Source organism: Sebastes umbrosus, chromosome 12, assembly GCF_015220745.1.
Source record: "Sebastes umbrosus isolate fSebUmb1 chromosome 12, fSebUmb1.pri, whole genome shotgun sequence".
NCBI lineage: Eukaryota > Metazoa > Chordata > Actinopteri > Perciformes > Sebastidae > Sebastes > Sebastes umbrosus.
Genome location: NC_051280.1, coordinates 9,525,619 through 9,547,005, shown reverse-complemented (window position 1 = coordinate 9,547,005; position 21,387 = coordinate 9,525,619). Strand labels below are relative to the sequence as shown.

The following is a 21,387-nucleotide window of genomic DNA, read 5'->3' as shown; positions in this document are numbered from 1 at the left end:
ATCTGCTATCTAAAAAGTGCCCATTAATGGTAAGTTGTCCCAAGTGGGCCCTGGGTTTGGGGGAAGGAGGTGGTGTTTACTCAGAAAGCAAGCCTAAAGTGAGAGGCCGCTTCTGACATGGACATTACGACATTTATTGCATGATCAGTGGACATGTTAGCATCTCACCACCCTCCGTACCGTGCCCACCAAGCCACCATTAGCCTAGCATGGTCAAAGTACGTGCGGTGCCCCATGGCAGCATCACCCCATGCATTCTCCTCCCATCTCCGCTTCCCTCCTGTTTATTTGATTTCTTTATTTTTTTTTAGGTTTGAGTTTTTTTTATTTCTTTTTTTTTCATTTTTCGGGCGACGAACGGGTGGCAGGGGTTGAATCCACGCTGCTGTGTCTGTGTGATGCTTCTGACGGTGCCTGCTGCAACATGCTCACTGTGGCCCACCGCACCCCCTCACATCCTCCTCCTCCTCCTCTCCTCCTCCTCCTCCATGTTTCTGGACACCCTCCATCGTCCGCTGGCTCCCCACAGCATCTGTGCCTCATGTCTGCCACTGACTGGATTACAGTATGAAAGAGCTGGAATGGACTCTGACTCTCAATATGAGCTGCAGCCCAAACCAGCATACTGTACCGCCAGTAGAATGAAAAAAAAAAAGTAAACTTGTTGTTTTACAGCATCTTCATGTGGATTTTTAACGACCGCTCTATACTGATTCTTGCAGTTGAGGTCCGCTGACTCCTTTTACTCTGACAGTAGCCATATTAAAGTGCTATACTTAAAGGGCCTCGTATTTTAATGGCTATAGGCTGTCGTACAGTACAGTAGGCCTGTAACGTTACACATTTTTCCAGCCACACACTGAGACAGATGGACCTGAACCTTCCCACCACATGACTCATCCTATTACTCAATGATGTTGTGTTGTTGTGACCATCCATAACAAACAGATTACTAGTTGAGAGTTGTTTGTCAATCTGGAGGGTGGTGACATAATGCTTAACAGTAAATGAGATAATGTGCCATCTGTTAATGGGGAACAGTTGTAACTGAGATATGAACGGGTAGAAGAGGGACAACACCTAGGCAACCAAACTTTAATATGTGAATTAACTCATAAAATACTGCTGCAATTTACTGCTTCAGGCATTATGTCACCCGCATATATCTAATAACAATATACTGATAAATCACTAGCTCCTTACTATCAGTTCTGACCTGCTCTGGCCTGTCCCTGTGTTTGTGTCCCACAGATGAGAGCCAGAACATGGGCAGTGACACCAGCAGCCTGGTGCAGTCGCACACTCACTCGCTGAGGAAGCGGGAGCCGGTCGATGTGCCGTACCAGACGGGTCAGCTGCACCCGGCGATCCGCGTGGCAGACCTCCTCCAGCACATCACCCAGATGAAGTGCGCCGAGGGCTACGGCTTCAAGGAGGAGTACGAGGTAGGACGCAACCCCTAAGCTGTCCCCCACCCCCCGCTTTAAAGGTTGCAAATAAAGCTTGGTGATAGACTTGTAACATCTGCACAGAGATTCTTGAGCGGAAATGTTTATCAGTCTAATACGAGGCTTCATCTGCGTCGTGGCGTACAGTCCCGTGTCTCTGTGTCTGTCTCTCTCTTTCTTTCTGTCTGTCTCTCTCACTATTTTGCACAGCACAGCAGAACTGTTTTGTTTCTCCCCAGATGCACTTTTATGATAAATTGTTAATGCAGCCCGTCTCAGTGTGTTTACGGTGTGATTCGTTTTGTTGTTCATCTGTTCCTTGTTGTTTGCAGCGCTTGTGCACTGCGTACGTGCGTGTGTGTGTGTCAAATGCTGCTGTCCCAGTTCCCCTCAGAGACTCAGCTGTAGACCAACGTGAAATGCAAAATCCACCAAAAAACACACACAAAAAAAGTGTAAGGAGCAGCTAGCAGTGTGTTAGCCATGTCCCCTCCTTTATCTGAATCCGGTCCGCCTGCTGCTCTCTTGAGACTGTTGTCACACAACAGCATCGGTAATCTGACACCATGCCTCTCGCTGACACCAAAACAAAAGATTTTGCCCCAGAAGAGCATCACTCTCATTTCCTCTCATTAGAGCGGGAGGCTGGCAGGACTTGGCGGCACTCCAGCCTCCTCGCCGTCCCTCAGCAGCACACCAGCACACCAGCACAGCCTCATCTCACCCTGATGCCATGTTGTAACAGACTGGCTTCAAGCTATACTTTTTAAATCCTTCTTTTGAAATATCTCATCTATATCACTTCAGTCTTTCTATCTGACATCACACTGGCCCCTTTTCTATGATAGTATTTCCACTTTTTTTATTCTCACATTTTCTTTATCACCTTCCCCCATCCTCACCTTCTCTTTTGTAACGTGCATCACATCTTTTTCTTCACATATTCCCTTTACCTCTTATGTCCTCTCTCTTGCTTCATCTCTTTTTCTGTAATTTTACTTATCTACACCTTCTTCTTTCCTTGCTTTCCTCTCCCTCTCTTCATCTCCCTCCCTGCTAAGTTCTAACTACAGTATGTGTGGGCCAGATTTATCAGTAATTAACTCCCCACTTTCCCCTCATGACTGCGGAATTAAATAATGCAGCCTCCCATTGCTACCTGCAGAATCAGATCATTGAGGGGCTGGAGCGCTTTGGGCTGCCCTCCGGGCCTCATCCATTATGGATGAAGGTGTTTTGGGTTCACGCGTCCAGCGTTGCGCGGATGCATAACAGTCAATCAAAAGGAAGCAACGCCACAACGAACAATTGGACCCCGTCCCCTTGCCCTGTTGTCACTTAGCTCTCCACCGCCTGTTGCAAAAAAAAGGCCTGAGGGATGCATAGAGTGTAACGGAGCTCATTCTCACTCGGCTAGAGCGATTCATTTGTATGTTGTGTTCCGCTGCTGTCTTCTCTATATCAATCTGTCTTAAGGTTAATGCCCTTTTTAACCATTTCTTATTATTGATGATGAGATTGGAGCCAAGTGCACCTCTAAACCTGTTGACTTACACTGTACTATATCTCTCTCTGACCCATGCTTCTTGTTTTTCTGTACCTTAACTTTGGATCAGATAAACGAGGTAAGCCAATACTTTTGGTTATTTGTGAGTTTCTTTTTAATCGTGTAGATGATATCACAAACCTGACAGATCGATGGTGCTTGTTAAGGCCCTGTGGGATTACATCATCTCACATATACAGTATGATCTAGTCTGAAAAGGGCATTTACCAACAGAAGCTATGCAAAAGTTACCAAAGCATTTGACAGTCCACAAATGATGAAATGTGTGAAATAGTGACATTTTTCTTTTTTTACTTTTGTCATGTCAAGTTTTTACACTGTCACTGTGAAATGTTTTTTTTTTTTCATAATCAGAGACTGTGAGATCCATAAATGCTCCACAACTTGACTGATGTTTCTTTATAAAGCTTTTCAAAAGCATACCAGACCAGTACAATGAAAAGAAAGAGCTAGAATAATGCCAGGAAAAATAATAAAATATAAAATGTGAATATTTTGGAAGATAACAATGGACCACACCAGCAATTTTCTGATTTCTAATTACAAATTTATGTGTGGGTCTACAAATTCATTGGTATGTTTCATTATCACATATCCAAACCCACCAAATCCCAAAGTAAATTTTCAATTTGGACCAAACAGATGATAATTGGAAAACACCATAAAAAAGGGACACTTCATGTTGTATTCTTTGCAAAAGCTTTATAAAGCCATGTTGGATAGAAACTATAACAAAGTAATTGCATGTCCAAATTCTTCTGCACGTCGACGCACATGTTTGAGTTAGCGAACCTTAAGCAGAAAGCAAGTTTCATCCGCTTTATGAATGTTATGTTGTCATTGTATTCCACCTGTTTCCAGCTTGTTCTATGTGAAGGAGAATGTGTTGCATCTAGCCTACTGTGAGAAATGTTATAGGCTCCAACCACAAATGAACACTATAGTCGGTCTGAATGAGTCTCCTTTTCTCACACAGTAAATGATTAATTCAGAACTCACTGAACAACTCTGCTTCTTTGTGTTGCCATCCTTTTTATTTATTTTATTTTTATACTTTGCCATGTTGTGTATTGTATGTCAAGTGCTCTGTTGTCGCTTTATTGTATGCAGGTTTTTCCATAGTGATTGTATGCAGAGAAAGTATTGTGCTTTTCACTTTAAGTGGTTACGGACAAAAAAAGAAAACATCATAGCAGTGCTGGGACTGGAGTACAGCAGGCAGCCTGTAATTAAAAACATACCAAGTTGGATCTGGGCCAGTGGGAATAATTTGAGGATGGTGAAAAACTACCTGCAGATGCACTAAAATAAAGTACAACACCGACCTTTACTACAAAATAGTTTTTACAGGTGGAGCCAGCCGTTGTTTTTCAATCACTGTCTGATGAATTTTAGGCAGCCAATTATTCCCAGTGTGGGCATTTAGCCTTTAAATTGAAAGCCTTCATTTAATCTTTACCTCATGGGACACTAACTACTTTATCACCATAATTTATTTTTCTGAATTCCGGCTCTAAACAGCCTGAGGAATGAGAGCAAAGCGTCTGAGACAGGCAGGGTCACTCAGTTTAAGAGAGAACTATTATAAAGTTGCCAGGTAACGCCTCTCGGCGTGAAGATGATTTGTCTTCAGATGCTTGATATTAGACTCGTATCCTTCAGAGAGAACGACATTGGCCCGTGCACTTACCCAAGACATACTGCCACAGGAGCAGCGGCTTATATAATCCATCTCTGAGACATGCCTCCATCTTCACTGGAAGGATGGGACATATTTTTAGCATATTAAAGCTGTTTCTCAGTGGAATCACTAATCCTCAGGACTTAGTACAGGGATGTGTCCTTGCGTGGGCCTTTATTTGCTAGACAAACGGCCTGCTGCCTGCCGTACAGCACTGAGATGAATGAAACTATCAAGTCCTAGAACACAGATGATTGAAGACAATGCCTCCTGCTCTCTCAGCCTGGCTAACCGCACTAAAACGGAGCTCTCCAAAACAATCTGTTTAACCTCCGATAAATGCTCCCGAATCTTTACTTGCAGATGGTCTGCATTGTAATGTATTAGCCGACTTTTTAAATGTGCATTAGCTGACTGTCAAAAAGCCAGAACAATAACATGTTTTTGTCCGGGCTAGTCTGCTCGGAGCCAACCCCGCCCGCCCCTGCTGAACAGCGGTGGACTGGCAGTGGAGATGTATTTTCATAATTTGGCTTAATTGTGCCTGGTGTGCCATCAGAATGGAAATCTCCCCAGCGAGGGATGATAAATATTTCATGAGGGTAATCTGAGCGGAGCAGTTTTGATCTGCAGACGATGAGCTGGCTTTATTTTTCCCCGCGACGAGTTGATTGAGTCCTTCAGACGAGGCAGACAGACAGCCGCTGCGGTGGCTCCGCCCGGCAGAGCGGCGCAGGGGGAGAGGTTTGAGCGTGACACCCGCCGCTTCTGCCCTAATGGCACTCGCTGTTTGACACAGCTCCCCAGGATCCACCACCCTCTCTGTGTTTCATGTCTAATAATGATGTGAATATATCTCTCCCCGTGTCTTCCTTTTCTATCGCCAATGTTCCCTTCCTTTTTTTTTGTAGAGCTGAAAGAGGAAGACTGTATTCTTTAGCCTGGTTATCATTTAGAGTGCTCACACATGACACCATATTTCATCTCCCCCCTCTCTGTTCTCTGTTTTCTGTCTTTTCAGAGCTTTTTTGAAGGACAGTCTGCGCCATGGGACTCTGCCAAGAAGGATGAGAACCGCATGAAGAACCGATATGGGAATATTATTGCATGTGTGTACAAAGCACCTCCTGAGCGCTCATGAATTTTTGTGTGCCGTTCCCATTCTTCTGGCTGATTTATTGGCCAGGCTTGTGACTCTGGATAACTATAAGCTGCTCAAACAGAGTTTTATTATCAGCCAACGAGAGCAGCTTTGACCTTTCCAATCTACTTTTATATTCATCTTCCGGCGGTGTCTTTGCAGTTATGAGAAATAAGCCGTGCAGCATAATGGCATATAACATGTAGCCTCTGCCATGTTAAATAAAAAAAAAAAAAAAATGTTGAATTTGAGTTCACAATTAATTCATATTGCCTATCTAAACTTGAGTGGATTAATGCTGCTGCTGTCACGGAAAAGCCTTGAAGAAAATTACTTTAAAGGTACAGTGTGTAGGATTTGGTGGGATCTAGTGTTGTGGTTGCAGATTGCAACCAACTGAGTACCCCTCCACTCACTTCTCCCTTTCCAAGACTGCTGTAACGTGAGCCGCTGAGTGCTAACCGTGGTAACACCGTTCGCCTCGCTCAGATGCCATCCTTACCATAATAACACTACTTTAGGAGCAACGGGAGTCAGACAGCGGTTGGCGGTACCACGGGTTGAAGAGGACCCGCTCCCTATGTAGATATGAAGGGATCATTCTAAGCTAACAAAAATACCACAATTCTTAGTTTCAGGTGATTATACACTAATGAAAACATAGTTATGATTATTATATTCCATTTCTCCTTAAGAGATCCCCCGAAATGTTACAAACTGTTCCTTTTAATTTACATTACTTAACTTAAGAATGCAAACAATGTACGTAAAATACAATTACAACAAATTCCAGAGTCAAGGCTGCATGGTTGACATTTCACAAATGCATATGACCATAAATGACCATAATGTATGTCTTTATTCAAAATAATTGTATTGTAGTTCAGCCAATTATACAGTGTCCACATTCTGCTCTCACCCCATTCTCACTGCTGACCTTATTAACCGTTAATTGAACGTTTCCCATCGAGCACGTTTCATCCAACCTAAGGTCAAATGATTTTGATTATAACTTTTTTCTCCCAATTTTATATCATCAAGGTTTGAAACTGACAGCAGCATCATTGTGTTTGTCATACAGGCTCAGTCACATGACAGCGGCCATTCATCAGCCATGTTGCATTTCCGCAACTCTATGTTTGTGTGTGCCACAGCATGATGCCAGTCTTTCTGTTCCTCTGTTTTGACTGTCTGTCCCTCTCCCGCTTTTCTTCTCCTGATGCCCTCCTCGTTAATATGATTAATTCAACGCCGGTTTCTTCCTCTCTGCCTCTCTTCCAGATGATCACTCCCGTGTCAGGCTGCAGGCCCTGGAGGGGGAACAGAGCTCCGATTACATTAATGCAAATTACGTTGATGTAAGTACACACACCAGCCCAGTGCCACCAACGCAAAGGTCACTGCGCTTCCTCTCGGGGAGAGAGAGGGCGCTGGTGCCGCCGTTGCGGGGGGCCTCAGGGACAAAGCAGCCCCTGCTGCCTGCCCATCATAGGCGCACACACATACATTCAGACAGACAGAAACAGTCACACACACACAGTGCCTTTATATTCAACTTTAGAGGGCTGTTGTATCACTCTATTCACTGGATATATTAAGAGGAATGAAGATCAGAGGCTGACAGCGCTGGGAGAGAAAAAAGGCAAACCAGCACACAGGGGATACTGAGGTTATAGTTTTGGACTTTGCTTTGAACAACAGCATGAACACGTTGTGAAAACCAAAACTGAGAAGAAAAAGGAGAAATTCTGTGGATGATTAATTAGCAAAGTTATAACGATGGATAAAACTGGAAAAAAAGAATACAAGATACAGAAAGAGAGCACAGTATGACAGCTTTAACATCACAAATAGAAGCAGATATACAGAAATCAATCAACTTATATTCATCAAGTGAAAGATTCAACAATTCCTCACTACCTAAATGAGGTCATTTGTCTTTTGCTTTCCATAATAGACAATATTGCTGTCACAAAAAATTATTAATTTGAACATTTTCTGACCTTAGTCAAGGTTTGGTTACGTTGAGGCAACTATTTGGTTAAGTTTAGTGGATCGTGGTTATGTCAAAGTATCCTCATACAACGTTTCATATGATATTTTCCGAAACGTTATTCCTAATTTTTTCGTGCCTTCTCCTACGAAATGTCCAGCCACACGTGTCAATTTCCGCTCGTTATATGCATAGTCTTTTCAAAATAAACTTCCATCTTCACAGGAAACGTGAAGAAGTTAGGTTTAGGAAAAGATCGTAGATTGGGTAAAAAATAACTACGCAAGTGGCGTTACTTAAGTACGGATATTACGTCACAAATAAATCCACGTTGACTTCTGGTTTTACACGGGACACAAACAGTGGTCTCCTGGGTGAAAGTACAGTGTTTTTTTTACCCACCTATCCACCCCGATGCTGCGTTTGTTACTCTTTGTACTTCCTGGTTCCCGATTACGTGGTTAAAAATGCATTGATTTTGTTGGATATAGTATATACCAATTTCAGTGCATTACTTTTCGTAGGTATAGCTACGAACAGTGTATGAGAACAGCCTTCATGGTTAAAGGAGACATATCGTGCTCATTTTCAGGGTATTAGGTTTGTCTGAAACGCAACGTTTTAGCACCTGTCTCTTTAAGACCCCCTCCCGAAAAAGCCCAGTCTGCTCTGATTGTTCAGTATTTCCGGTCTTCCGTATCAGCCAGGGATTCACTGGGTGTGTCAACTACACAGACCTTAGCGTCACTTCTACCGGTGACTGTATAGCTGTGACATCAAAACCTCACAGAAGTCACGACGGCTCGTTTGAAGACACAGATTCTGAATACGGGCAGTGTGCATTTCTCGGTGGATTGAGCGTTTTGATACTTTCAACGTATTAATATAGCGCCTAGATCTGCTTCATAATAAATAAAAAAAGACACGGATCTCACTTTTCGACCTTTAACAGAAACCAACATTGATAGTTTGTACACTAACTATCCACATCGATCTCCTTCCGAAGATCTTTTGTAGCATAACAACAAAGTCACAGAGCCGCTGCCTTTGCTTCCGCAAGGGGAAAGTCATTATTTGAGCAATCTTGTCATTGTCATGAACAAGCAACCAATGTTGTCATTTTCTGGTGAGGACTGTCATGAGAAATTGCAGAGCTTTTTCTCAGCCTCACTCTGCTTCACATCCACATTCTCCTCTTTTGTAAGACACTGAAAAATCCCTCGCATACAGACTAGTGAATCAAAGTAGACGCGGCAGTTATCTACAGAGGTTTTGTTATACGTCTTACCACAGGAGAGTACTTGCAGCACAGCACTTACATGCACTCGAGTGACTTAGCACACCTTTTACAGTAAGTAAAAGTCATTAAAAAGTAGCGTGAGACATGCCTACCGTTGAAAACAGATCTAACCCACTTAGATCACACAATATAGAACCTCCCGATCTGACCTGATTTGCTGCTGATAGCAGTGTTAATAGCAGGATGTGACCAATCACAGCAGCTCGTCGGCCTCTTTGAGCAGATGCTTCCGCTCCATGTGTAATGGGCTGGTGATGTACCTGACTCTCTAAGTGGTTTTCTGCTCAGGAGAGAACTCTCACTCCGTCTCCCATCTTCTCTTCCCCCGCCCCTCTAATGTGGTAATTTGTAATCTCTTGTTACGCCTTCAAACATAAATTCATAATGCAAGGTGTGCCACGGCAAATGCAGGGGGCTTAAATTATTTACCTTTCCCACTATTCAGTTTATGGCCTATTATGCTGCGAAAAGAAGACTCTCACAATAGAGAGGGCCCCATTATAAGATAAGAATACACGCATATTAAAGAGGGCTCTGATTGAAAAGGATTTCCACTGCTCTGCCAGCTTCATTGAAAAAGTACTTAGTAGAAATGCAGGCAGATGGGTAATGATGTTTTTGCTCTTCAGAAAGCTTTTTAACCCATATAGAAGCTTGTCCTGCCCAATAAACTCTGATGTGTAGAACATTTCCCACAGTGTTTGTTATTGTACTCTATTATACTGACGATTATTTCGAGCCATGTACGAGTAAGCAGAGCCAGTGGGGTATGTTTCTTCTCTCCGCAGCTGATTGAGTATTTTCATAAACATTTAGGAGGCAAGGAAACGTAATGTGTCGTCTGCGGAGTTGCGTTTGTGTGCACGTGGGGCAAACACAGGTTTGCTGGGGTTGTGCACTGTGTACTAAAATAATGCAGTGATTTGCTATGGAGTTGACCAAGTGCACAGAAATGAAGCCACTCAGGTTGCCCTTAGCCCTGTCTCCTCACGATTACATTCATATACAACTCATTTGTTTTAGCAAGATCCCATTTTTATCATCATGCTGTAGGAGGGAAACGTGTTTACAGTTTCATTAACATTGAACATAACAGCAAATTGTTCATTCTGAATGTATCCGTAAAATGTTCACTGTCAACACATTTGATTAGTTTTTCACTGCAATAGCTGCTCCTGACCACTAGAGCTCCTGAGCATGATTAATGTAGGTATTAAATTATAATGTTTAGGCAACCTGACTGATTTGAACCGCTGTTTTTATTGAGAAATATATACGGTGTAAATTTTGACACAGAGCCTTCTACAACAACACATTTTTGGCATCATTGGGCACAAAGTCCATAATAACCTTTCAGCATATTGTAATTAAAATGTTCTGAGAGAAAACTAGACCTCTGCACCTCCTCTTGGCTCTGTTTTCATGCTTTAGAGAATCTAGCCCATCACAGGAGACTTTGGCCAATGACAGGTTATTTAAAAGAGAGAGAGTTCCTATTGGCTGTTCTATAAATGCAGATGCACATGAACGTCCCTTTCTGTGAAATCCTGATTCAAAATTCTGTTGGAAACGTTGCTATTCCATCATTGGCAACAACTGCCTACACCGTGACAATATCGGTGAAGCGTTTCGGAGATGGAGAGAAAATGTTGCTGATAGTTTAACTATTCTTAATCAATCAGTATGTAATCCACATAATCGTTAGCCAGGACAGGTGACGTAGTATAAAGAGCGATAAAGTCTGCATAGGGAGGAGGTTGGGGTGGACGGGTGGGTCCAAAAACACCGGACACCCACTAGACCACTGTTCCTGACTCGTGTGAAACCAGAAGTCGATTTGAATTATTTGTTACTTAACTTCTGTACTTAAGTAACGCCACCTCTGTAGTGATTTTAACCCAAACCACGATTTTTTTCCTAAACCTAACCAAGTAGTTTTGTTGTCTAAACACTCTGACCGTTGTGTTCCTGGACATTTGTAGGAAAACACACGAAAACTAAGAAAATAACTTTTGGTATGACATCATGCGAACTGTTGTATGAGGACACGTTGCATAGATTGTAGTTAAGTGTTGACATGAGTTGAGAGGAGGTTATTTTTGCTACTCAGATTGTTTAATTTGAGGCCTGAAGAGATAAATATATCCAGAAGTAGACAAGAAAGAACTAAAGTAAAGTGAGACAAAAGTAGAAAAAAATATGATTTTGTTTTAGTTCTTCTACCTTCAATCATCTTGTGAGCCCTTCGGGGGGGTTCCTGCCTGGCAGGTTGGGAGCCACTGCTCTGCAAGAGAGCTAATAATGCTGAACTCACCTTAAGGCCCTTATAGTTTTAGTTTATATGGTGCATTAGTTGTGCATAATCACACAAATTGCAATAAATTAGCACAAAAACACTGACACACAATAAATTTCAGCTTCCGGGGCCCCTCAGGGTCTGGGGGCCTCAGGGCAGTTTCTCACTTTGCCCTTTTAGTTATGCAGCCTTGCTCTTCCCTGTGACTTCTGTGTAGCTTAAGGATGTTACGCTCTGCCAGTGAACATACTGTACTGTAATAGCGGCAGCATTTACTCTGTTTACACCAAATTGTATTTGACAAAGCAAACAAGTAGTATATAGATGTATTTTGTTTTGTAGGTGATAGGGTCGGTACCCCAGATTTGCAAAAGTGGGCTATCTAATGATATTCAGACTGAAAATACAATTTCATGCCCACAGGCAAAAACATCTCATGCTGCATATTTTAGACATACTACATCCCGCTGTTACTGAAAAGAATTAATGTAAATGATCATTGTAATAAGAAATGCAGCAAAACACAATGAGCATAACACATATTTAATTCTCTTTTAGTAATTTACACATCCCTGGAAACAAAGCCTGTTCAATTAATAATTTCAACATGGACATTTCTGCATGTATCTCTTTGTGTTGATCATGAAGAAACATTCTTATGTACCTAATGTAACATGCGTCTAAAACGCCGCGCGTCCAATTATAGTAAGCTCTACTCACCTGACAGTCACTGTCAGGGCCCTGCTTTCTTCATGCCGCTCCCCCTCTAATCCGACGGCGTACTGGGCCTCCACTTTACTTGACAGAACTTACATGAAAGCACAAACAAATCTCCTCCTCAGTCCAGAGATAAAGAAGTCATTAAAAATGGAGGACAGTTGAATGAGCTGAAAGAGCCCTGTGGATGAGAGAGAGAGTGAGGAAAATATCCTTTGTGTCTTTCTCCCTTCATTGGAGGAGCGTTAATCACAGTCCAAGTTAAATTGAATATGAGTGAGATAAGCAGAGCAGCAGGGGTGGGTGGAGGGGGGAGAAGACAATCAAGAGGAGGCAGGGCCGGGGAAGAGCCTTTAAGTCCTAATGTTTTGTTTCCTGCCTCATATCTCCGGAGAGGAGACAAGGAATTGGACAAATAAAACTTGAAGGGATTAGAGTAATCCGTGAGACTAGGGCCCTATTGTGAAGATCAGTGCTGTTAGTTGTATCTTGGGGATTATCAACACTTTGGCTGCTTACTCCAGAGGTGTGCTGCATATAGAGTGTGAGATGATGGAGAGTGTTTATGCATCTTGTATCTAGCAGCATCCAGTGCTGGCTTTTAGTCGTGCATTTTTCTCATTCAGTCAGATGTTGAAACAAAGAAGTGAATGGGTGTACAGTACAGTAGCAAACAGCTTTCTACCTCACTGCGCAGAGTATTTTTATGAGAGCAGCACACAAATTTCTCGAACAGTTCCCCTTAACAGCCGATTAGACTGTCAGGCCATTAAATAGGTGTTAACGGTCGCTATAAGCACCATAGATGCGGGTCAGTAGGAACCTGCTACATCCAATATTAGGTTTTATCATCTATTCACATGGGAGATCCCCGAAAGATGGTTTAATAGAAGATGGGGTTGCGTAGTATAAAAGGCGTGAAACTCCATATGGGGTGGAGGTTGGGGGTGATGGGAACAAAACACAGGGTTTTCACCAGTGGGCTACGTCCGGGTCTGAGAAGTGAAGCCAATGTGAAAGTGCCTTAAACTTGCATTCTTTCTAATAGCCAGCAGGGGGCGACTCCTCTGGTTGCAAAAGAAGTCTGATTGTATAGAAGTCTATGAGAAAATGAGCCTACTTCTCACTTGATTTATTACCTCAGTATACATTGTAAACATGAGTTTATGGTCTCAATCGCTAGTTTCAAGTCTTCTTCAATACAGCATGATGTTCATTTAGTAAGTTATGGTCCCATTTAGAGTCAAATAGACCATAAAGCAGGGGATGCTTTAGGGCGTGGCTACCTTGTGATTGACAGGCCGCTACCACGTTGTCATCCGGTCTGGGAGTTGTACGTAACCCTTTGACAGTGTGTTTTCAGTTCATGAAAGTTAATTATAACATTTTTGGTCCCCTAAAAATCTCTTATTCAGCTTTCGGTTGTACTTAGCTCCACCCTCTTGTGTCACTTCTGGTTGCAAAAAAACAAGATGATGACGGCCAAAAGGCCGAACTCGAGACTTCAAAACGTCAGTCCACAAACCAATGGGTTACATCACGGTGACTACGTCCACTTCTTATATACAGTCTGGTTTTCATCCAGGAGGCCAGGGTTCGCATCCCGTGTGTAACCAACCACATGTGTGTGTGGTTGTCTTTGTGTTCACAAGTGTTAAGTTTCTCTTTTGAAACAGTTATTTTAAGCCAAAACATGATGTTTTTCCCTAAACCTAAACCTAAAGAAGCCTTTTTGTCTGTGTTCAAAATGTAATGTTTCATGCAGTTTTACGACGTGTCAGAACACGTTGCTAAGTTTCGCTTTCACATTTACAATATAGTAGGCATAATAGGCCCCTAATGACCCACATCTATGGTGCTTATAGCGTCCGATAACGGCCATTTAATGGCCTGATAAAAGGTCAGATTGCTCTTAAGGTGGTGCATCAGTGAAGTTAATTTTTGCTGCAGAAATGAGACATCTGAAACAACAAAAACTGTTCATTTGGATTCCATACAGTTTAAATCAGTTCTGGTCAGTGGTGTATGTAAAGTGTACTGTTTGTGATGTGGGATGAGTTTGCATGCAAAGATCAACCTGCATTGACAGAAAAACAGACTAAATATCAAAGACAGTGTGTGTTTTCTGAAAGTAGCATGAAAGCTGGTCTTTCACGAAGTAGGAAGAAAGTGAAGTAACTCTTTTTCCCACTTTGTTCTGTTTTCAGGGCTATCACAGGCCAAATCACTACATCGCCACTCAAGGTAAGAATAAACCTTTTTTAAAAGATTGTGAAGCACTCTGGGTTGGAATGAGTGGGCGGTGAGAATTTAAGTCTGTCTTGTTTGTTTGGGAGGGAGGCGGAGGTGGATGTGTGCAGGTGTTCGCGAATATCTCTCCGAACATCCCCATCGTTGTTTACATACGCTCTTGCAAACTCCTCTTTGATGCTCAGTCAAGTGTGTGTTCGGGGAATCTGGTACTGCTCAGTGCACACACACACACGCAAACACACCCCGACACACACTTACGGACCTCTGAGCAAACAGAACAGCCCGTGCTTTTCTCTCTCCGTCTCTTCCCTCTTTCCCTCCATCGGTGGTGTGGGAGCGATTAATCAGGCAGTCTGGGAGAAAGCTGAATAAATAAATGGATTAGCTGACATGTACAGGCACATTTTGTCACTGTGTTAATCTGGCCGGCAGATTCGCAGGGCGAGGAGCACTTACCGTGACCCCAGAGGTTAAGTCTGATTGATGGTTAATTGTTATGAATTTTGCGTCAAGAGCCTCACTCCCACACGACGATGCTCCGTGCGTGGGGATTTTGCGCACCACTTTAGAGAGAAAAAAAAAATCCAGTGGAGGGAGAAAAAAAAGGAAGAGGCGTTTTTGCGAAGAGGCCTTAATGGATTCACAATCTGCTTTGGCGGAGCTGGGAGTTGCATAATTACCTGTTTATTAGTGCATTGCCTCTCTTCCTCAGTGTCTCAATTAAAACAACCCTCTGTTTGCTCTTACTTCAGAAAAGAGATGGCATACCAATCAGGCGGCGGCCGCTCGGTTTGCCTGTCTGCCTGTATGCACAGCACCTGCTATATACTGACCACCGAGTCAAACGCTCAGAACTAAGCCGTCTGTCAAGTGCCGACTCTCTCCTGCGGGGCTTCGGCTCACAAAAACAAGCCACTTTGACGGGCGCATTCACCTCTGAAAGGATTTCAACTGGGTTATTATGACTTCTATAATTGTCCTACAGGCATTAAGAGCAGTCCGTATTTCATTTTAAAAATATGCATATGGAGATCAGCAGTCAAAGAAGCCCTCTCTAAGATGAAAAGCTCCAAACGTGTTTCCATTCAAATTAATTAGCCCCTGTTTTCTCATTGAGCTTGCATAATACGTCCTCATTTTCTAACAACAGTATCGCAAGCCCTCTGTAGAGCCATACAGTACGAAAGAGGGGAGGTGTGTGAGTGAGTGTGTGTGTGTGTGTGTGTGTGTGTGTGTGTGTGTGTGTGTGTGTGTGTGTGTGTGTGTGTGTGTGTGTGTGTGTGCGCGCGCGCGTGGAAACATCTGTATTCTCTGGGAGAGCAGGCCCTTTTATAATTCATCATCAGCTCCGGCAGACTGACAGGAAGGAAGGCTCAGTCTGCTGACACTGAGGCAAAGAGCAGCCTGAGATGATAGGGAAGCCAGACACAGACGTGTCTCTCTCAGTCAGACAAACTGCATACTGTAGCACCTGAAAAGAGCACCTGGGCATTGGCACAGTTGCTGAAAATGAGGAAGTAGTCTCTTCTCTCCCCCCCAGTAAAGTTTTTTAGTGAGTGACACTTCCACTCTAGTCCACTGGGACCAGCGGTAGCTCAGAAAATGATGATACCGGCAATAGTGCCGGATAAGCTAAAAAAATCGTTGGCATAAATTGGTTGTGGGGGCGGTCGAGGATGTGCTTAATATGGCAGACGAGTGGGATAACGTTGTCCCTGCTCTCTTATGCTATAAACTACAATGACACTCATTAGTTTGGGGTTTATTGATGAGTCCCTTTGCTCTGTCAAGGTGACAACGGCAGGTAGAACAGCTGTCACTCCATAAAAGCCTCATTATGTAGGTCATTCTCTCATCCAGGGCTTTTTTTTTTTTGCTACAGCAGTACAACAACTGACACTCAGTAATTCACCAACACCGACTGCAGCTCTCCTACTTAGCAGATTGAGCTTGCGCACGTGGCTCAGCCCTCCCAGTTCGCCGCCTTGCCTCTGTCCATTTTCATGTCCCGCGGATCGTTTAAATACCGATCAGACACGAGCTTCCTCCCGGTGGAAACCGTGAATTATGCTGAAGCCGGGGTGCAAACAGCTCTGATAAGTCCCCGCATCCTCCTGGTGATGTGGAAAATATTCATGACGTGGGAAAAGGGTTCAATTTCATCAAGCTTTCCCCCTCTGGCCTTCTCTGCTCTTCCCTCCCCTCCTTCACAAGCACCAAATGTCACCAGGAGCGCTAAAGTTTTATTATTTACAGGTTAACATCTCAAAGCCCAACGGGAGGGTGCAGGGGTGGGAGATAGAAAGAGAGAGAGAGCAAATCAATGATAAGTGAGTGTACATTATGCCAAAGTCTGCTGCATGTAATATTAATGGGCAAGAGGGGAAAGCAGCACCCGGGTGTTTGTCTGCGAGTGTGTATGCGCGCACGTTGATCGGGAGTTTTGCGGCGTACCTGGCTGGGGGATTTCTACAGCTGTCACACTCCTCGCTTCTGAGGAGGAACAGGCCTAGTCCCCGAACACGGCGACGGCTGCAGCAGCATTAGCTCTCTGACAGCTGGAAGTGAGGCTTCTACTGGTGTTCTTCCTCTGTGAAGTGCCTCCTCCAAACTTCTCCAAGTAGGCTCTCAAGAACTCAGAGCTCTCAAACTAATTCCTGTCCTAACCTGTGGATAAAACCTTTAAGACTGTAAACATTCCCTCAGTGAGACTCTTTGAGTGAGGCTCTCCCATGTCAAAGTCACACCCTTTGTTCACCCAGCCATACCGCCCTTACTGTGGGCAACGTCCGGTTATGAAAAGTGAAGCCAATACAGCAGTGCCTGAAACCTGCATTCTTTCTAATGGCCAGCAGGAGGCGACTCCTCTGGTTGCAAAAATAAAGTCTGATTGTATAGAAGTCTATGAGAAAATTACCCTACTTCTCACTTGATTTATTTATGAAAGTTAATTTTAACTATTTTGGTTGACTAAAAATGTCTTATTCAGCATTCGGTTTTGCTTAGCTCGACCCTCTTGAGTCACTTTTGGTTGCAAAGAACCAGGATGGTGACGGCCAAAATGCCGAACTGAAGGCTTCAAAACGGCAGTCCACGTACCAATAGAAGACATCAGGGTGACTACGTCCACTTCTTATATACAGGCTATGCTCCTGACAGACTTTATTCACAGCATGACCACAAGAGGGTGCTCGTCAGGAAAACATAGGTCGCTTCAAGTGTTTGAACTATAGAAATTGAATAGAAGTATAATGGACATTCGTATTCAAATCAACATAGCAGGATGGTCATAGCGGCCGCCATTTTTATGTGTACCGTTATCATTGAAATCGTTGTAGCTGGCTAACTTCCGTATAAACCGACCAAATTGAGGACTCACTCTGCCGACGTGATGTTTAACACAACAGCGCCTAGCGTGTGTGTGTATTCCCACCACACCGGCTGTCCCTTTTATAAGTAAGTAAGAAAGAAAGTATGAATTGGCCTTAACAGACCTCGATTCGGCTCTGTGACTACGTCGGCTGCCAGCTTAGCAGCGGAGCAACAATGTGTGACACACTTTACAGCCCCTAACGTTTGTTAGTCAAATGACCACGGCAAACAGTTCAATGTCCGTTCTACTCATCATCGATGAGAGGGTCGTACCGTAAACTACAGAGGGTGTTGTTTCAGATTGGAAAGCCCCCTGAGGCCTATTTATGATTTGTAATATTGGGCTATACAAATAAAATTGACTTGACTTGATGTATAATAAGAACTGGATACGGCGCCGCCGCTCAGCTTTGCTTCCAATTTTTTTCCAGTGGCACTATGTTGCAGTATTGCAACAAAAAATCCCCCTGCAACACAAAAAAAAACATTTTCCCCATAGACCACCACTGTAAAAGAGACGTCTGTAAAACTGTTCACGGGGCAACTCAAACTGTAAACAAGGTAGATTATGACTCTTTCTATTATGAATTTTGATCTACTGAGGTTTTATATATGTAAAACTTTCCTCGAGCCGAGAAGGGAAACACAATTTTAAGATCTGTTACATCGTCACAATGTAAAGTCTATGGGCCAAGCAGGAAATCGCGGGCGGGGCCAGCGGGAGAAAAACAATATTGTGCATAATCAGTGGCCCGCATACCAGGCGTTCTCATTGGAATAAATAGGCACCATCTTGGGGTGGTGGTTGGTTAGTAAGTTAGCTAGTTAGTTAATTTAACTCCTATTCTATTTTTTGTGGTTTGAACCAAAGACCAATGTTGTTTTCCAGCATGCTTTATCGCCATGGTTATCTTCACTTTCTATTACCTGTGGCAATTTGTGAGATAGAAATCTCCCAAAATAACCTCATTTACAACTTGTTAACTGCAGTAACTGATCACTCGCAGCACGAGACACGACACATTTTAGCTTCCAAACTGAATTAAAATCAAGCAGTTTCTCAGGGAAAATTGGTAGAAACACAAAAAAATTAGCCTTTTAAGCATCCAACTTCCCTCTGACTGTCACCAAAACTCTTGAATCTCTCCACCACTTCCAAGTGAAAGCTCTCAAATTGTTTGTGTTTGAGATCTGTTTGTTCTCATACACCCATTCCTCAAGAGCCATACTCACTTCCTTAAGACTGTCATCAAGTTCAGCACTGCCCAGTGTCTCCTCCTCACCTATTCTCCATCTCCTCATGTATGTGGAAACATAAATTGGCAGGCTGAAGCTTGGCAGGAGCTTCCCATTGGATGATTTACCATATAATGCCAAGTGTTATTGTGTTACTGAAATCCTACACACCAGCTGTCCTGCTTCTCAGTCTCCCTCTCCCAAACTTCTCAGCAGTGTGTATCCTCCCTCGAGGATGAGTGTAGGAGGCAGCAGAGTGGGTGGTTCAATCAGGTTGGGTAGTTATTGGAGAGACTGGAAGTGACTGGAATTGGAGATTGAGGTCCTACAGTTACAATCGAGACGAACCACCTCCTGCGTAACAGAGGAAATGTGGGAATACAAATGGAAGATATCGAGGAGCTTTGTTCCAAATTTCTAGATATCCAATTGGGATGGAAATAAGTCAGCAGAAGATCAATTCTCAATTTTCCAAAAGAAATACAACTATAATACTCTGCAAAATGTTCTTGTTTTCCAAAGAGAGACACGCGAACAGCCTGGCAGCAGAGACATGATTGTGACAATGCTGTTTAATTTTGAATAATTTATCTTTTTTCCAGCAAAAAGTCTCCTGAATTTCATTGCACCGTTTGTGAAAAATCAAAGTGATTTAAACTATATGTCACTGAAGGCTGTGCTTGACTACAGTTGGTTGATAGACAGTCAAGAACCGTTTAGGCGCCACAGAAAGCAAATCAAACATGGCTTGATCAATCAAGTCATTAAAATGGTGATGGCTCTTTGTTGATGCCCTGAGGGAAATTAGGCTGTTGCAGAAGACGTGAGCCAATAAGGAACACAAACACTACAATAATAGAAAAGGATGCTCGAGCTGCTGCAACTGGTATCTAATATCTTCTCCTATAAGTTATCAAACAATTACATGCAGTTTATATGCAATACAATACTTCATTTAATTTATTTATTTATTTATAGGGTCATTTTTTAATTTTTTTATTTGATAGTTTGATTTGATAGAGATGCAGACAGGAAATAAAAGGAGAGAGAGAGAGGGGGGGGGTGGGGATGACAAGCAACATAGGTCTCCAGCTGGGGATGTTGCAGTTATATTACATTGTGACGGGCTTTGTCCTGCTCAAGTAGTAAAGCGGCCCATTTACAATTCAGTAAAATTCTACATTAAGGAATACTTCACTCACAGAATTACCATTTGTATATCAATTACTCACCATGTATTACCTTGAATTCTTGAAGAAAACATTGTTTTTTTCCGCATGCCTCCACGGTGAACGGAAAGTAAAAAACGGAGAAAAGTCTTGATGAATTGAAGTAAACACATTTAACAACAGCAAAACTATATCAAAACATCTGTTTGCAAACTGTCACCCAACTCGTGCAGTATAATCCAAGTCTCATTTATCCAGTCGTATGCTCACTACTTCCCAAACACATGCATCTTTGCTAAACCTTTACTATAGACGAGTAGCGCGCCTGCACAAGCGTGAGACTGTTTGCGGAAGTGTTTTAAAAAGTCAGGTTTTAGAAAAACAAAAGTTTTCTTCAAGAATTCAAGGTAACACGTGGTGAGTAATTGATATACAAATGATCATTTTGTGGATGAAGTATTTCTTTAAGTTTTATTTACCATGAGGGCGTCCTTGTGGCTTACTTACTTAAGATGCGTACCGAATGCTGTAATTGCGACAATCCAGGCACGATTTTGTCCACTATCGTAGCTGAAATGCCCCAAGAAATACTTGAAGAAAATGTACTACAAATGTACCGTAATATAAATCTTTTGTGAATGTCACTGACAAAATCTTTTAAATTATAATGTCAGTGTTGAATTTCACATTAAAACTTGGAGACTGGCCAAATGTTGTCAGCCAAAAACCAATAAAAGTAACCCAATTGTTTTACGTGACCTGTTTTTTAACAGGTTTTCAAGGGCCTAAAGATAATTTAATTTACCTACCACATAAATGACAAGGAAGAAAATCTGTACTAGTTTGTGTCTGTGCCATGTCTTAGCCCGTGTCTCTGTGTGTGTCTGCATAATTTGCCATGTCTCCAGGTAATTTGGGCCAACGCAGGAGAATGCACAACTGCAGAGATTTGCATTCACTAATTAATTTGTCAGAAGTAATTTTTTTTCCACTTGGTGCTTGATTAAAACTAATATTAATAATTTTAATTAACCAGAATAATAATTAAAATCCTATCAATCCACAATTATTGCTCAGTGAAGTTTTAAATATTGGAAGCATTCAATGGTTCGCTGCTCATTTATTTTGATGTTCACCAGACACGTTAGGGTCTGGTTCAGTGGAAAGGTTGGTGTTGAACAGATGAGGTGTAGTGGTAATTACTTTGAGCTTTG

At 42.7% G+C, this 21,387-nt stretch overlaps 1 protein-coding gene across 12 annotated transcripts in view; it reads left to right on the top strand.

The window, feature by feature from the left end:
* Window positions 1-21,387, top strand: part of LOC119498360 (receptor-type tyrosine-protein phosphatase mu-like) — a 191,742-nt gene that overhangs the window by 143,846 nt on the left and 26,509 nt on the right. For 4 of the 12 annotated variants that reach the window (XM_037787181.1, XM_037787186.1, XM_037787184.1 and 1 more), the window contains 6 exons: window positions 18-29; window positions 1,252-1,445; window positions 3,065-3,073; window positions 5,718-5,805; window positions 7,119-7,195; window positions 14,351-14,387. In XM_037787181.1, coding sequence (XP_037643109.1) covers window positions 18-29; window positions 1,252-1,445; window positions 3,065-3,073; window positions 5,718-5,805; window positions 7,119-7,195; window positions 14,351-14,387 — 417 coding nt within the window. The remainder of the gene's footprint in view (window positions 1-17; window positions 30-1,251; window positions 1,446-3,064; window positions 3,074-5,717; window positions 5,806-7,118; window positions 7,196-14,350; window positions 14,388-21,387) is intronic. The other 8 variants (XM_037787191.1, XM_037787189.1, XM_037787188.1 and 5 more) reach the window with 3 other exon arrangements.